At 42.1% G+C, this 18,431-nt stretch overlaps 2 protein-coding genes across 2 annotated transcripts; both read left to right on the top strand.

Moving 5' to 3' along the window:
* The first annotated feature begins 633 nt into the window (after nt 1–633).
* Nucleotides 634–1,581, top strand: LOC117885562 (olfactory receptor 14A16-like). Its single transcript, XM_034786828.1, has one exon. It carries the CDS (start codon nt 634–636, stop codon nt 1,579–1,581), a length of 948 nt encoding a protein of 315 aa, XP_034642719.1.
* A 10,330-nt stretch (nt 1,582–11,911) lies between these two features.
* Nucleotides 11,912–12,868, top strand: LOC117885561 (olfactory receptor 14C36-like). The gene has a single exon (XM_034786827.1). The coding sequence runs from the start codon at nt 11,912–11,914 to the stop codon at nt 12,866–12,868; it is 957 nt and encodes a 318-aa protein (XP_034642718.1).
* The last annotated feature ends 5,563 nt before the right edge of the window (nt 12,869–18,431 follow it).

The raw sequence follows: 18,431 nt of genomic DNA, 5'->3' as shown, positions 1-18,431 counted from the left end.
TGCAAGGATAAAATGTTTAGAGCTCATAACCTTTTGCAATTATGAACATTTAAATTGAAATGTTTAAAAGTTGTTTAATAATTTATATTTTTTAATTTTAAAGATAAATTAAAAATAAAAATGTTTAAAAATTAAACTTGATATTTTCTGGTGAAGTTATAAAACATAAACATGGAATTCTGCCAAGTTGAATTATAAGACTTCTGCTTCTCATAATTGAGGGCATAATTTGAAAACAGGGAGATAAATTCTCCGCCGATATAAACTGACAGTTTCATAGAAAATGAAAATTTACAGTAGCAGAGAATTTGACCCAAAGGGGTTTCTCTAGTTGCAAATGAGGCTGAATCATTTTGAAGAGCAAATAAGTTTGGGAAAATTGCAAGCCACTCTAGGACATAGCATGAACATAATAGACATAATGAATCTCAATAAATGTTTAATTGAAAATAATGTGTCATTAGTACTTTCTCCTTATATCTGAATGACCTTAGAGAAGACAGACAATCCTTTGCAACAGTTCTAGAATCCAGAATCTTTTCTGCAGAAGAATAAGTACATATATTGTCCTCTTTTCTTCTCTTCTACCAACACCATGGCTTTTACCTTGCATTTCTCTCCACACAGCAGGAAATGACCAACCAAAGCACTGTGACCAAGTTTCTTCTCCAGGGATTCTCTGATGTTCGGGAGCTGCAGATTTTGCACTTTGTGCTGTTCCTGGTGATTTACCTGGCAGCCCTAATGGGCAATCTTCTCATCATCACAGCCGTGGCCCTTGACCACCACCTTCACACACCCATGTACTTCTTCCTGGGCAACTTGTCCTTCCTAGACATCTGCTATATCTCCGTCACCGTCCCCAAGTCCATGGTGAGCTCCTTAAACAACACCAGGCTGATTTCTTTCTCTGGCTGTGTTGCCCAAGTCTATTTGGGTCTCCACTTTGCCTCTGCAGAGCTGGCCCTTCTCACAGCAATGGCGTATGACCGGTACGTTGCAATCTGCCATCCTTTGCGTTACAGGGTGATCATGACTAGAGGGGCATGTGCACAGATGGCAGCTGGTTCCTGGATCAGCAGCTGTATCTATTCATTGCTCCACACTGCTAATACCTTTCGATTACCTTTCTGTGGGTCCAATGTTATTGATCAGTTTTTCTGCGATATCCCACAGTTACTGAAACTCTCTTGCTCTGACACAAGCACGAATGAAATTGTGATTATTCTATGTAGTGCTTTTTTGGGGTTAATTTTCTTCCTTTCAATACTGGTATCCTACATTCACATCTTTTCCACTGTGTTGAGAATCCCCTCTGCACAGGGCAGGTATAAAGCCTTCTCCACTTGCCTGCCACATCTAGTTGTGTTTTCATTGTTTATCAGCACTGGAATATATACGTACCTAAGGCCGGTATCAGCATCTTCCCCATATCAGGACATGCTGGCTGCTGTATTGTATTCTGTAGCTTCCCCAATAATAAATCCGCTCATTTACAGCCTGAGAAACAAGGAGATAAAAGAAGCTCTGGGCAAAATTTCAAGCAAGATATTTTTCACCAAGACCCTTTTTACTTCTTGATATGTATATAGGTTAATATTCCCTTTGTGGGTTTTTAGCCCAAATTCTTCATAGAGATATGTTTTTGTAAATATAGTGCCCATCTATAAAAAGGGAAATAAGGACAACCCAGGGAATTACAGACCAGTCAGCTTAACTTCTGTACCTGGAAAGATAATGGAGCAAATAATTAAGAAATCAATTTACAAACACCTAGAAGATAATGAGGTGATAAGTAACAGTCAGCATGGATTTGTCAAGAACAAATCATGTCAAAGCAACCTGATAGCTTTTTTGACAGGGTAACAAACCTTGTGAATAGGGGAGAAGTGGTAGATGTGGTATATCTTGACTTTAGTGAGACATTTGATACTGTCTCTCATCACCTTCTCATAAACAAACTAGGGAAATGCAACTTAGATGGACCTACTATAAGGTGGGCGCATAACTGGTTGGAAAATCATTCCCAGAGAGTAATCAGTGGTTCTTGGTCTGGTTCTGTTCAATATCTTCATCCGTGATTTAGATAATGGCATAGAGAGTACACTTATATAGTTTGCTGGCAATACCAAGCTGGGAGGGGTTGCAAGTGCTTTGGAGGATAGGATTAAAATTCAAAATGATCTGGACAAACTGGATAAATGGTCTGAAGTAAATAGATGAAATTCAATAAGGACAAATGCAAAGTGCTCCAATTAGGAAGGAACGATCAGTTGCACACATTCAAAATGGGAAATGACTGCCTAGGAAGGAGTACTACAGAAAGGGATCTGGGGGCCATAGTGGATCACAAGCTAAATATGAGTCAACAGTGTAACACTATTGCAAAAAAAGCAAACTTCATTCTGGGATGTATTAGCAGGAGTGTTGTAAGGAAGACACGAGAAGTAATTCTTCCACTCTACTCCACGCTGATTAGGCGTCAATTGGAGTATTGTGTCCAGTTCTGGGATGCCACATTCCAGGAAAGATGTGGACAAAAATGGAGAATATCCAGAGAAGAGCAACAAAAATGACTAAAGGTCTAGAAAACATGACCTATGAGGGAAGATTGAAAAAAATGGGTTTGTTTAGTGTGGAGAAGAGAAGACTGAGAGGGAACATGATAACAGTTTTCAAGTCCATAAAAGGTTGTTACAAGTAAGAGGGAGAAAAATTGTTCTTCTATAGCCTCTGAGGATAGGACAAGAAGCAATGGGCTTAAATTGCAGCAAAGGTTGGAAATTAGGAAAAACTTCCTACCTGTCAGGGTGGTTAAACACTGGAATAAATTGCCTAGGGAGGTTGTGGAATCTCCATCTTTGGGGATTTTTAAGAGCAGGGATGTCACCTGTCAGGGATGCTCTAGATAGTACCTAGTCCTGCCTTGAGTGAAGGGGACTGGACTAGATGACCTCTTGAGATCCCTTCCAGTTCTATGATTGCATGATTCTATGATTATGGCATATCTATGATGTGTTTTATGCAAGATGGGTCATGTGAGATATCATTGGAAAGGTTATGATTTACTGAATATGATTATCCTATTTGTATGCATGTATCATTTTTATATCTGAAGTTAAGAATATTGTCTATGCATCAATTACAAATGTCTTTACATCTGGGGAATGCCCACTAGGTAGAAGGCACCAATAAGGTCCATTAGGGAGAACAATAGGTCTTAGAAGATGCTTATCACCAACTGAGAAGCCTTCCTGAGTCACAGCTGTGGTGGCCCTACCGGGTCCAGTGACCAAGTCACCTGGTAATGAAATCCATCATATTAGTATTTTTCCACGGGCTGTGGAGTGGGAATCGTACTGGAAGACAGAGGATTCCCACCATATGTAAAATATATTTAAGTCAGGGTAATAACATAATCATGGTTCATTCTTCATGGAATCCCTGCCTAAGATGACTGATGTAAACATCTAAGAAACAAAGACTGAACCGAGGGGAGAAGGACTAAGTCCAGGCCAGAAAGTTGTCTAGCCTATGAATGAAGTATCTGAAATTTTAAGCTGCAGTCAAGTGCACCTGGCCTTCAAGAATCTCCACAATCGGCCTAAAACATTATTTAGGGTGAGAATTTGTTTCTTGTAACCAATTTCTTTAGTATATTAATTTTAGATTGTTTTGTTGTATTTGCTGGGTATTCTGCTTTAATCTGTTTGCTATCCCTTATAATTGCTTAAAATCTATCTTTTGTAGTTAATAAACTTGTTTTTATTTTGTCTAAAACCAAGTGTGTGGAATTCATAATGGGGGGGGAGGGGAGGAGAGGGGAGGAGAGGATAGGAGAGGCTGTTGTGGGGAGGGATAGCTCAGTGGTTTGAGCATTAGCCTGCTAAACCCAGGGTTGTGACTTCAAGCCTTGAGGGGGACATTTAGGGATCTCGGGCAAAAAAAAAAAATTGTTGGGAATCGGTCCTGCGTTGAGCAGGGGGTTGGACTAGATGACCTCCTGAGGTCCCTTCCAACCCTGATATTCTATGATCTCTCTCTACATTGAGGGAGGAGGCTAATTTCATGAGTTTATGCTGTATAGTTCTCTGTGAAGCAAATGATGGTATAATTTGGGGGTTGGACTCAAGAGCGGGGTGGGCAATTGAGTACTGGGCAGTTCCTTAGCTGAGCCTTCTCATGCAGAGCTGATCTCAGCATCTGTGTTTATAGCTGCAGCTGGGTGTGTCCCTATCTGTAGGTGTGCTGGTAAAGTCTGAACCCTGAGGAAGGGCTTGGCTGACTTTCATCAGAAATACAGTCTGAAGTGAACCCAAGCTGGTAAATTAGGTGGGCTCAGTGGTACCCCAGTGGAAACCCGAAACACCCTCCCCACTCCAGGGGTTCATATTCATAAAGGAACAGTGGGATTTCTTTTAACTGCAGAGATGCTCATTAATGCACTACAGGACATTGCTAAGGTACTGTGATGATGGGTGTATTTTGAAAACTCATGTACAACAGAACACAAATCTGAGAGTATTCACTACATGGTCAAATCAGTAAAGTGTCTCTAATCAGTGTTTAGAGACATCAGTGTGTGGGACAGAAATGGCAAGTACCTGAACTATCCCTGCAAAAAAACTGACTGGATTAAGTTTTAAAGACTTTGGAGTCCATTGTACTGAATGTAAAGTTTGTCTTATATTTGTATGTATGCTAGCTAGGAAGCAGATGGAATGTGTACCCTGGGAAGTATTATGAATTTCAAAGGACTCTAGTGAACAATGAGCCAGACAAAAATGAATTTTGGGGACAAACAGTTTCAAGTGGCTTCCCTAGGGAATTTCTAGGTGAATACAAATTCCTACCTCTGCTTATGCAAAAACCCAGCCTTTTGAAGCTACACATGCAAATACAAAGTAATGCACATAGGAAAACAGAATCCCAACTATACATGTACAATGATGGAGTCTAAATTAGCTATTACTACTCAAGAAAGAGATCTTGGGGTCATTGTGGATAGTTCTCTGAAAACATCCACTTAATGTGCAGCAGCAGTCAAAAAAGCTAGAAGAATGTTGGGAATATTTATGAAAGGAATAGCTAAAAAGACAGAAAATATCATGCCCATATCTTAAATACTGCATGCAGATGTGTTCGCCCCATCTTAAAAAAAGATATATTGGAATTGGAAATGGTACAGAAAAGAAAAGAAAAATAATTAGGAGTATGGAACAGCTTCCGTATGAGGAGAGATTAATAAAACTTGGACTTCTCATCTTAAAAAAGAGATGACTAAGGGGATTTATGATAGAGGTCTATTAAATTGTGACTGTTGTCAAGAAAGAAAATAAGGAAGTGTTATTTACCCCTTCTCATAGCACAAGAATTAGGGGTCAGTAAATGCAATTATTAGACCCCAGGTTTGCAAAAGGAAACATTGCTTCACAAAATGCACAGTCAACCTGTAGAACTCTTTGCCAGAGGATGTTCTGTAGGCCAAGACTATAACAGGGTTAAAAAAAAGGGCTAGTTAAATTCATGGAGGAAACGTCCATCAACAGCTATTACTCAGGAAGGGTAGGGATGGTGTCCCTAGCCTCTGTTTGTCAGAAATGGGTATGGCCAATGGGATGGGCTACTTGATGATTGCCTGTTCTGTTCATTCCCTCTGAATGATCTGGCATTGACCACTGTCGGAAGAGAGCATATTGGACTAGATGGACCACTGGTTTGACCCAGAATAGCAATACTTATGTTCTTATGTATGTGCACCCTGAGGAGCAGAACATTGTTTGCTGATCACCTGTTATATGACACTAAGTTTAAAGGCCCAAGCGGTCTAAAGAAAAGAATGAACTGTTCATGGTGGTTCTCGTTCAGAATCTGAGACAATTATTAACTTGTAACCAAAGAGAAAAATTACCTGTGGGTTTGAAGGATTGATCCCTACCAGAGCCTGAGATGGAGGTGGGATGAGCTCTGGTAAGATTTTTAGCATGTGTGTAAATTCTTTCACTGTTTTTGAAATGTTCTCTCTGTAATGCTTTCTTTCACCTTAAGAATAAATGTGCTTGCTTAGAAAGACTGTGGGTAGCTTATAACTGCAGGCTATTGTGCCTGAGAAGAGAAAGCAAAGTGCAGACTCTGCCCTCTTTAAGCTTTCTGGGAATTTTACAGTGTAGGCAAGGGGCTGTGCAGCATGGAAATACTCCAGTCAGGAGGGAGAGAGATTATCTGCTCAAGAGAGGTGATGGCTAGGAGTTGGGAAGAGTGGGTGTCCTCAAGGAACTATAGAGGGGGGATACAGAGTCAATTATCCTGAACTGTGACAGAGATCTGTCCTGTAAAGAACTGGTGAAACTAAGCTGCTTGACAAGCACCCTAGTGTAACCTATTGATTTATTTTCTGGACAGGTTTATTCCCTGGATGGCTTTTTTGCCATGACCATCCAGAATGTCACATTTCAACTATTCAGATAATAAACGTTCTACTAGGAGGCCACCAGACATTGAAAATCCTTACAGCATCGTTTGACAGCCGCCGTCTTTAATTTTTCTCTCTAGTGCTATGGGGACGAGAGTTCATTACCCCTTCTTTTTTCAAAACCGTTGGGTGTAAACCTGCAACCTCATCTTCCCACTTTCATCTCCCATCCAGTTTGTAAGGCGTATGCATGGTGTCCCATTGTCCCTCAAGGAGATGTCTGCCCCACAATGGGTTGAACGTTTCCCTGCCGTGGAAATATTACACAGAGCAATTTTTTCAACCAAAAGCAGAAATAAGGCAAGGATGCTTCCCTGTGAAGCAGCTCTCCACCATGCACTGCTTGTAACAACAGAGGGGTCTAGCAAAGGAGATCATTCAAACCTCCCCATAGGCTAAATTCCTCTCTCTGCCCCACCTCCCGGGCAGTCAGGTCCCACAAACTCTGACGGCTTATACTCAGCTTTTCTGGGGGAAGCGAGAGGGATATTGATTCCCCACTCCACTGGGGTGGCCTGTTGTTCCCCACACACTCAGCCAAGGAGAGCAGATTTCCTCTCCCACCCAGCTCAGGGTCCTTTACCTTTCCACAGGACATCAGGAAGTCAGAAACTGTGGGAAGAAATCTCACCTCCTTCCTGTCTGTAGTTACCTTTGTCATCTCCCAAGCAGCTGTCATACACTTTACTTGGACATTTCCCACCCTGGGGTAGGTGCTGTACATTTGGCAGTGCACTGCGGTTGCCTCAGCATCCCTACATTTGGATGGAGACACTGCCCTCACCATGCTCTGTACTGCCACCTGGTCTCTGATAAGGATAGGCCACTGAGAAATGTATTCCTGATCATTGCACACCATGGCGTCTCATGCACCCTTTATCTTGTACTGTGTGATGCAGTTCTCTCTACTTCACCTTCTAATTAAGAAAGTTCTGTAAGATTCTTAGCCATGTCTCAGCGGTCGTTCATTTGGGATTTGTGTCATCAGAATGGGCCATGTTCTCAAATTCCTTAAATCTCCAAAATCAATTTTATAATGCTGGCCTCACTTCAATGGGACTATACTGGGGATCTGGGGAACTCGCCATTGATTTCAGAGGATCTACATTGCTTTACCAAAGCTGGGGATCTGGTCCATTGATTTCAGATGATCTGCACTTAGAGCTATGCACAGATACAAAATTTATATCTGTAGGTGCGGATATCCACAGATATAAAGTAGACCTCTGCACATCTGCAGGGCTCTAGCGACAATGAGCAAGACCAGCAGGGTCATGGCCAGCAACCGAACCAGAAACTGCAGCGGCCAAAGCAGTAGCATGTCGGTCCTCCGTTTTCAGGATCCAGCACAAAGCCCAGGAACCTCCTCTGGTGTGGCTGTACTGCACCCAGCATGGTCCACTGGCACCAGGCTCACAGGCGGCTGTCCCTGGTTACTGTAGTGTGTGCATGGAGATTGCACGTTCCCAGACAGCAGTTGCACACCACAATTAAATGACCTCCAGAAGTGGACCTCCATGGAGATAATGTTGCTCATCACTGAGCTAAATTTCTTCCATTGGCTCCTGTAGTAGCAAAAGAGCCTGAGACATAAACCCTTGTATAAGAGGTGCTCACAGAATCTGGCAAGAACAGGGCTAATATTGCAGAAATATACATTCCTAAGAAGTGCTAATCACAGAGTACTTATGCAAACACATTTTGATATTAAGTGGTACCAGAACATTTCAGTATTAATGATGGTACAAAAACATTCCCCAAGGATAACAGAAACACACTGACACCCCCCCCCCCCCAAAGCTAAGGTAAGGATAACAGTACGTAATAAAAACGTTTTAATTAAATCAACATATACAAGATAATGAATAAAAACTAGTCATGTTAGGAAGCAGTAATTGAAGTAACTATGTCAGAGGGGCAATACTAACTAGTTTGTATAGGGGTAGAAAGATGTATAGTTGGGCCTTAGGGAGGAATGGAAAGTCCCACCGTTCACTGAGCTGGTCCACTGTTATGAGTATACATGTATTAGTGGTCCGGTAGAGTCTACAGAATACTAATACCATGGTTTGTTGACAACAAACCTGGCTAGGTGCCTTTGTCCCTTAATGGATCTTGTGGTTATTTGGTCGTTTGCTTGAGGTCTGATGTGCCAGTTGTTTGCGCAGGGCTGCGGGGGGGGGGGGGTCACACAAAGGAAACACACACACAGCCAAACATCTAATCAGACTGGTGACCCTCACACGCAGCCAAACACTCACACTCGGCCAAACATGTATTAATGTCTAACCACAGCTGCTACCTACAGCATTAGAGAGTGATGCTGCTGTTATCTCACTCAGTACACTCTCAGCGGCCATCATGCTGTATTGTGGGGAAGCCTCTGCACTGGTTGTTCATAGATTTGTAGATTTTAAAGCAGAAAGGATCCATTACATTAAGTAGACACACCTCCCATATAACACAGGCCTACCTATATTGAGTATAGGTAACTGAGAGCCCAATCTAATTCACATTCAAATCAAAGAGAGTTTTACCATTGACCCCATCTGCGACAAAGCTGTCCCAGAGAAAGGGAATAGATCACTTACATTCTGTGACCTGTGATCACAATGTTCCCTTCTGGCCTTGGAATGAATAGATAGATAGATAGATAGATAGATAGATAGATAGATAGATAGATAGATAGATAGATAGGTTAATGTCATTAATTTTGGGAGGAGACATTTTTGAACATTTGGCACTGGCAATGCTGTCTCTTTTTACAACAAGAAAAGGTTTAATTTGAATTTTTTTGGTACCAGCCCTAGTTATCGAATTGTTTTTATACTTGATTATAAGGCAGATTCCTCCTGTGTCCTTGTTCCTGAGCTCAGCAGGCCTCCAGGGAATAATAACCCTGGTACACGTCAGAGAAATCACCTGAATAAATCTCCTTAGCAAGGCACCAGTGGCTCACTGCTAAGAAGGTCCGACTTGAGTATCCACCATATCAAAAGGAGATCTTGTCTTAATATATTTCCATCGTACCTGGTGGTGACTCCAGAGCACTGGTAGAGTGGGAATTGCTTGCTTTCATTGAGACACAAGTGAACTATAATCAACATTATTAACCAATTCTAAGCCGCTGCATTATGAGTCAGTCTCCCTTTCCCAGCCAAAAATGGCACTAGTAATCAGTAATTCTTTGGTCGCAGACTTAGGGGGCAGGGAGATATAGGAATGAATGCATTTCAGTGTCATATTTTTATTATTCGGTTTTAGAGTATTTGAAAGAATACCTGGTATTTCAACTCAGGATTCCGGCAGTAAGCTTCTTATCATGTAACTGAACATGATTCTGATTTCTGCACCAGACAATGTAAATTTTGAATTTATTTCTCCACTGACATCCATATCTGTCTTTCTATCAATTTTCTTTTTGTGGGATAATTTACCATGATACATGTTGGTGTCCAGTGCTGTCTGATTCAGGAAGATGGTGTTGACTTATGTAAAAGTCAAAGCAGATTAGATAGATAGATAGATAGATAGATAGATAGATAGATAGATAGATAGATAGATAGATAGATAGATAATGATGGAAATGGATGAATTGCTGTTGTTTTATAGGTATATACTTATGAAGACGGGTGGATTGTTATATAGATAGCTGCTTATAGGGATGGGTAGATGGATGGAATGTGGGATGGATGGATGGATGGATGGATGGATGGATGGATGGATGGATGGATGGATGACAGAATAAGCTTTCCTCGCAGTTAATCTCCTCCAACCTATAAAAACTCTGTTCCTCCCCACTTCTGCCTTCATTTATCATTATCTTTCTTTTTGATGCCTAGCACTGAGTGTTCTGTTCCAGGTGCTCCATGGAATCAGATAGAATGGGACTCCCAGCACCACCACCTTTTTCTTTTGTTTATCCCACCAAAAACAGCATTGGCTGTTTTGGACACCATAAGTATCTCTATACTGGGGGGGGGGAAATGTCCCACGGCAGCAAGCTTCAAAGATTCAGTCAACTGATTCGAGCTCACGGGGCTCAGGGGGCTGAAAATAGCAGTGCAGACATTCCCATTCAGGCTGGATCTGGGCTCTGAGATCCTTTCACTTCACTGGGTTTTAAATCTGGTCCTCCAGCCCAACCGGGATTGTCGACACTGCTACGCATAGCCCAGTCAGATGAGCCCAAATCAATTGACCTAGGCACTGAGACTCGTCGCTAATGGGAGTTTTTTTGCAATGTAGACATACCCCATATAACATTGTAAATACATGTCCATTGACTGTGCCAGTATAGTCTGGATTGATTTATAAGTAGGCTTGGAAGAATTACAGTTTTATCAATAAAAGTCAGTAAATGTTAAGTATCAGAGGGGTAGCCGTGTAAGTCTGGATCTGTAAAAAGCAACAGAGAGTCCTGTGGCACCTTTAAGACTAACAGATGTATTGGAGCATAAGCTTTCATGGATGAATGCCAACTTCATCAGATGCACATAAGTGGGCATTCATCCACGAAAGCTTATGCTCCAATACATCTGTTAGTCTTAAAGGTGCCACAGGACTCTCAGTAAATATGAATTTCACCATAGACACCAAAACCAACAAAAAATATTTCCATTGAGAATAATCAAAATATGCAGCTAGGCAAAGTAAGAAAAATGCTACTTGAGAACTTAGTTGAGCTTTGATTTAAGGATATTTACTTTGTATATTTTGACGTGATATTGACAATTTGCATTTTAACCGTTACAAACCTTACATTTTTTCAATCTCAATGTCATGAAACAAGTATTGTCTGTCCCCCCACACACACATTCTGTGATACCGTCCCAATAATTTCCTGCAACTGTGAAAATTTAAATAGATAAAATGCAAGGAAAAATGCTTAAAACATAAATTTTTGGAATTGTTAAAATATAAATTGGTAATACTAATGTTTAAAAAATAACTTTGCTATTATCTGGTGAAGGTATAAAAATAAAAATTGAATTCTGCCATGTCTAAAGATAAGGATTCTACTTCCCATAATTGAGGGCATAATTTGAAAACAGCCCTACTAATTCTCCGCCGATGTAAGCTGACAAAGTTTCATAGAAGGTAAAAATGTACAGTAGCAGAGAATTTGACCCAAAGGGTTTCTCTAGCTGTAAATGAGGCTGAATCATTTTGAAGAGCAAATAAGTTTGGGAAAATTTCAATCAACTCTAGGACATAGCATGAACATTAAATATGCAAAATGTATTTAAATAAATTGAGAATAATATGTCACTAATACTTTCTCCTTGTATCTGAATGACCTTAGAAAAGCACTATTCTACACACTAGTTCTAGAATCCAGAATCTTTTCTGAAGAAGAATAAGCACATATATTGTTCTCTTTTCTTCTTTTCTACCCTCACCTGGTTTTATCTTGCATTTCTCTCCACACAGCAGGAAATGTCCAACCAAAGCACCGTGACCGAGTTCCTTCTCCTGAGATTCTCTGATGTTCAGGAGCTGCAGATTTTGCACTTTGTGGTGTTCCTGGTGATTTACCTGGCAGCCCTGATGGGCAATCTTCTCATCATCACAGCCGTAGCCAGTGACCACCATCTTCACAGCCCCATGTATTTCTTCCTGGGCAACTTGTCCTTCCTCGATGTTTGCTACATCTCTGTCACCGTCCCCAAGTCCATGGTGAACTCCCTAACCAACACCAGACTGATCTCTTTCTCTGGCTGTGTTTCCCAAGTCTATTTTGGTATCTTCTTTGCCTTTTCAGAGTTGGTCCTTCTCACAGCAATGGCGTATGACCGGTACGTTGCAATCTGCCATCCTTTGCGTTACCAGGTCATCATGACCAGAGGGGCATGTGCACAGATGGCAGCTGGTTCCTGGATCAGCAGCTGTATCTATTCATTGCTCCACACTGCTAATACCTTCCTATTACCTTTCTGTGGGTCCAATGTTGTTGATCAGTTCTTCTGCGATATCCCACAGCTACTGAAAATCTCTTGTGCTGATACAAGTGCTAATGAAATAGTGGATATTGTATGTAGTGCTGTTGTGGGGTTATTTTTCTTAATTTCCATATTGGTGTCCTATATTCACATCCTTTCTGCTGTGCTGAGAATCCCCTCTGCACAGGGCAGGTATAAAGCCTTCTCCACTTGTCTGCCACATCTAGTTGTGTTTTCGTTGTTTATCAGCACTGGAATATATACCTACCTAAGGCCGGGATCAGAATCTTCCCCGTATCAGGGCATGCTGGCTACTATGTTGTATTCTGTGGTTACCCCAGTAATAAATCCACTCATTTACAGCCTGAGAAACAAGGAGATAAAAGAAGCTCTGTGCAAAATACAAGCAAGATATTTTTCACCAAGAGCTTTTTTACTTCTTAATATAGGTTAATATTCCCTCCTCAGTGCAGGTTCTCATATTCATAAATGGATGGCGGGATTCCTTTTAGCTGCAGAGATGCTCATAAATTCACTATTGCTGTGGTTTTCAAACTGTGGGTTGGGATCCTAAAGTGGGTTGTGATCCCAATTTAATGGGGTCACCAGGGCTGACTTAGACTTGCTGGAGTCCAGGGCTAAAGCCCGAGCTCCACCGCCCGAGGCAGCAGTAGAAGCCTTAGGCAGAGGGGCTCAGGTTATAGGCCTTTGACTGGGGCTGAAACCCTGGGGCTTTGGACCCCCTGCCCTGGGTGGAGGGGCTCGGGCAGGCTCAGGCTTCGTTCCCCTCTCTGGGGTTGTGTAGTAATTGTTCTCATAATGGGGTCATGGTGCAATGAAGTTTTTGAATCTCTGCATTACAGGACAGTGCTAAAATACTGTGATGATGGGTGTATTATGAAAACTCATGCAGAACACAATTCTGAGAGCTTCACTACATGGTGAAATCAGTAATGTGTCTCTAAGCACTGTTCAAACATGGTGCGTGCAACAGATATGGCAAGTCCCGGAAATATCCCTGGGGAAAAAACGGACTGGATTAAGTTTTAAAGACTTTGGAGTCCATTGAAATGAATGCAAAGTTTGTCTTATATCTGTATGTATCCTAGCTAGCAAGGAGATGGGATGTGAACCCTGGGAAGGGTTATGAATTTCAAAGCACTCTAGTGAACAATGAGCCAGACAAAAATGGACTTTGGGACAAACAGTGTTAAGTGGTTTGCTGAGGGAATTTCTAGGGCAAGGTGAATACAAATTCCTATCTCTGCTTATGCAAAAACCCAGCCTACACATGCAAATACAAAGTAATGCACATTGGAAAACAGAATACAAAGTATACATGTAAAATTATCGAGTAAAAATTAGCTGTTGCTACTCAAGATCTCAGAGTCATTGTGGATAGCTTTCAGAAAATATCCACTCAATATGCAGCAGCAGTCAAAAAAGCTAAAAGAATGTTGGGAACATTTATGAAAGTGATAGATGAAAAGACAGAAAATATCATATTGCCTCTATATAAATCCATGGTAGGCCCACATCTTGAATACTGCGTGCAGATGTGGTCACCGTATATTAAAAAAGATATATTGGAATTGGAAAGACCAGGGCCGGCTCCAGCATTTCTGCTGCCCCAAGCAAAAAAAAAAAAAAGCCGTGATCGCAATCGGCGGCAATTGGGAAAAAAAAGAAAAAGCCGCGATTGGCGGCAGCAGTTCAGCGGCAGGTCCTTCGCTCCTAAAGGGAGTGAGGGACCTGCCGCCCCCGAACTGCCGCAGGTGCTGCCCCTCTCCCTTGGCCGCCCCAAGCACCTGCTTGTTAAGCTGGTGCCTGGAGCCGGCCCTGGAAAAGACTACAGAAAAGGAAAAGAAAAAAGATTAGGAGTATGGAACAGTTTCCGTAGGAGGAGAGATTAATAAGACTGGGATTTCTCAGCTTGGAAAAGAGATGACTAAGGAGGGATATGATAGAGGTCTATTAAATCATGACTGCTGTTGAGAAAGAAAATAAGGAAGTGTTATTTATGCCTTCTCATAACAAAGAACTAGGGGTCACCAAATGAATTAATAGGCAGCAGGTTTTAAACAATAATAAATGAAGTATTTCTTCACACAATGCACAGACAACCTGTGGAACTCCTTGCCAGAGGATATACAGTGACAGCCAAGACTATAACAGCATTTAAAAAAGAACTAGATAAGTTCATGGAGGATAGGTCCAAGATCTATTGGCCAGGATGGGTAAGGATGGTGTCCCTAGCCTCTGTTTGTCAGAAACTGGGAATGGGTGACAGGGGATAGATCACTCAATGATTGCTGTTTTGCTCATTCCATCTGAATGTCCTGGCATTGGCCACTGTAGGAAGACAGCATACTGGGCTAGATGGACCATTGGTCTGACCCAGTAGGTCCATTCTTATGTTCTTATGTATGTACACCCTTAGGGACCATTGTTTGCTGATCACCTGTTACATGACACTTAGTTTAAAAGCCAAGTCTGTCTAAAGAAAAGAATAAACTATTCATGATGGTTCTGAATCTGAGACAATTATGAACATGTAACCAAAGGGAAAAACCAGCTGTGCATTTGAAGGACTCATCCCTACCAGAGCCTGAGTGGAGGTGGGATCAGCTTTGCTAAGGATTTTAGCATGTGTGTAAATTCTTTCATTGTTTTTGAAATGTTTTCTCTGCAATGCTTTCACCTTAAGAATAAATGTGCTTGCTTAGAAAGACTTTGTGGTAACTTATAACTGCAGGCTATTGTGCTGTTCACAGCCTTAAAAGAGAAATCAAAGTGCTGGCCAGTTTCAGTTTTCTGGGAATGTCATAGGGTAGGCAAGGAGCTGTGCAGCATGGAAAAACTCCAGTCAGGAGGGAGAGAGAGCATCTGCTCAAGAGAGGTGATGGCTAGGAGTTGGGAGTGGCTGCCCTCAAGGAACTACGGAGGGGGGAATACAGAGTCAATTACCCTAAACTGTGACATATATCTATCCTGTAAAGAATTGGTGAAACTAGGCTGATGACAAGCACCTTTGTTAACCCATTGATTGATTTTTTGGACAGGTTTATTCCCTGGAGGGCTTTTTTGCCATGACCTTCCACTATGTAACATTTCAACTATTCAGATAATATACATTCTACTAGCAGTCCACCAGACAGCAGAAGCCTGTACAGCATTGTTTGACAGCCGTCTTTATTTTTTCTCTCTAGTGCTTATGGGGAGAAGACTTCATGACCCCTTCTTACTTCAAAATCTTTGGGTGTAAACATGCAACGTGATCCTCCCACTCCCATCTCCCATCCAGTTTGAAGGGCTTTTGTATGGTGTCCCATTGTCCCCCATGGGGATGGCAGCCCCTAAATGAGTTGAACTTCTCCCTGCTGTGGAAATATTACACAGCAATTATTTCAACCAAAAGCAGAAATAAGGCTGGGATGCTTCCCTGTGAAGTGGCTCTCCACCATGCACTGCTTTTAACAGCAGAGAAGTTTAGCAAGGAAGATTATTCAAACTTCCTCATAGGCTAAATTCCTCTCTCTGTCCCACCTCCCCAGCAGTCAAGGCCCAGGAACTCCGATAACCTGAACTGAGGCAAATAGGAGGGATATTGATTCCCCACTCCACTGGGGTGGCCTATTGTTCCTCGCACACTCAGCCAAGGAGAGCAGATTTCCTTTCCCGCCCAGCTCAGGGTCCTTTACCTTTCTGCAGGACATAAGGGAGTCAGAAAATGTGAGAAGAAGTCTCACCTCCTTCCTGTCTGTAGTCACCTCCCAAGCAGCTGTCATACACTTTACAGGGACATTTCCCACTAGGGTGGCCAGATGTCCCGATTTTATAGGGACAGTCTCAATTTTGGGGTCTTTTTCTTATATAGGCTCCTATTACTCCCCACCCCCTCTCCCAATTGTTCACATTTGCTGTCTGGTCACCCTATATCCCACCCTGGGGTAGGTGCTGTAGATTAGGCAGTACACTGCAGTTGCCCCAGCATCCCTATTATTGCATGGAGACACTGCCCTCACAATGCTCTGTACTGCTGCCTGATCTGTGATTAGGATAGGCCACAGAGAAATGTATTCCTGATCATGCAAACTGTGCAGTCACATGCACCCTTTATCTTGTACTGTGTGATGTAGTTCTCTCTACTTCACCTTCTAATGAAGAAAGTTCTGTAAGATTCTTTGCCGTGTCTCAGCCGTCGTTCATTTGGGATTTGTGTCATCAGAATGGGCCATGTTCTCAAATTCCTTACATCTCCATAAATCCATATTATTCCACTGGCCTCACTGACTTCATTGGAATGATACTGGGGATCTGGGGAACTCGCCATTGATTTCAGAGGATCTACATTGCTTTACCCAAGCTGGAGATCTGGTCCATTGATTTCAGATGATCTGCACTTACAGCTGTGCACAGATACAAAATTTATATCTATGGGTGCGGATATCCACAGATATAAAGCTGACCTGTGCAGTGCTGCAGGGCTCTAGTGACAATGAGCAACACCAGCAGGGTCATGGCCAGCAACTGGACCAGAAACTGCAGCAGCATGTCAGACCACTCTCAGGAGCCAGCGCCCAGCCCAGGCAGCTCCTCCGCTGTGGCTGTACTGCCCCCAGCATGGGCCACTGGGGCAGGCACCAGGCTCACCGGCAGCTGTCCCTGCTCATGCTAATGTATTCATCAATCTTCCCCCTCCCAACCAGCAGTTGTACACCACTATTAAATGACCTCCAGAAGTGGACCACCATGGAGAAAATCTTGCTTATCACGGAGCTGAATTTTTTCCATTGACCGCAGGAAAAGAGTCTGAGATATAGGTCCTTGTATTAGAGGCCTAATATGAGACAGGACCTGCTCACAGAATCTGGCAAGAACAGGGCTAATATTGCAGAAATATACATTTTAGAAGTGCTAGTCACAGAGTACTTATGCAAACACATTTTGATATTAAGTGGTACCAGAACATTCTGATATTAAGGATGATACAAAAAAATGCCCCAAGGATAACACACTGACCCCTCCTGAAAGATAAGGTCAGGATAACATTATGTAATACAAATGTTTTAATTAAACCAACATGTACAAGATAATGAATAATAACTAGCCATGTTAGGGGGAAGTAACTACAATAACTATGTCATAGGACCAGTATTATCATGTTTGTATCGGAGTATAAAGATGTATTTCAGAGAGAGTATTTTTGTTTGGCCTTAGGGAGGAATGGAACATCCCACTGTTCACTGTTGTTACGAGTATACATGTATTAGTGTTCCAGTGGATAACGCAGAATACTAGTACCATGCTTTGTTGACAATAAACCAGGCTTAATGCCTTTGTCCCTTAATGGATCTTGTGGTCATTAGGTGGTTCACTCGAGGTCTGACATGCCAGCTGTTTGCACTGGGCTATGGGGACACACAAAGGAAACACACATGCAGCCAAACACCTATTAACATTTAATCAGACTGGTGACCCTCACATGCAGCCAAAAACACACACGCAGACAAACATTTAACCACAGCCGTGACCTACAGCATTAGGCAGTGATGCTGGTGTTACATGTCTCACTCTGGACACACTCAGGATCCATCATGCTGTATTGTGGGGAAGCCTCTGCACTGGCTGTTCCTAGATTTGTAAATTTTAAAGCAGGAAGGAACCATTATATTAAGTAGACACACCTCCCATATAACACAGGCCTACCTATATTGAGTATAGGTAACTCAGGGCCCAATCTAATTCACATTCAAATCAAAGAGAGTTTTACCATTGACCCCATCTGAGACAAAGCTGTCCCAGAGAAAGGGACTAGATCCCTTACATTCCATGACCTGTGATCACAATGTTCCCTTCTGGCCTTGGAATAGATAGATCGATAGATCGATAGATATGGTTTTTAAGCCAATGTGAATACTTTTGGGAGGAGACATTTTTGAATATTTGGCCCTGGCAATGCTGCCTTATTTTCCAACAAGAAAAGGTTTAATTTGATTTTTTTGGGACCAGCCCTA

The sequence above is a fragment of the Trachemys scripta genome, chromosome 12 (assembly GCF_013100865.1).
Source record: "Trachemys scripta elegans isolate TJP31775 chromosome 12, CAS_Tse_1.0, whole genome shotgun sequence".
NCBI lineage: Eukaryota > Metazoa > Chordata > Testudines > Emydidae > Trachemys > Trachemys scripta.
Note: the sequence above shows the minus strand (reverse complement) of the source record. Positions and strands in the feature narration are given on the sequence as shown.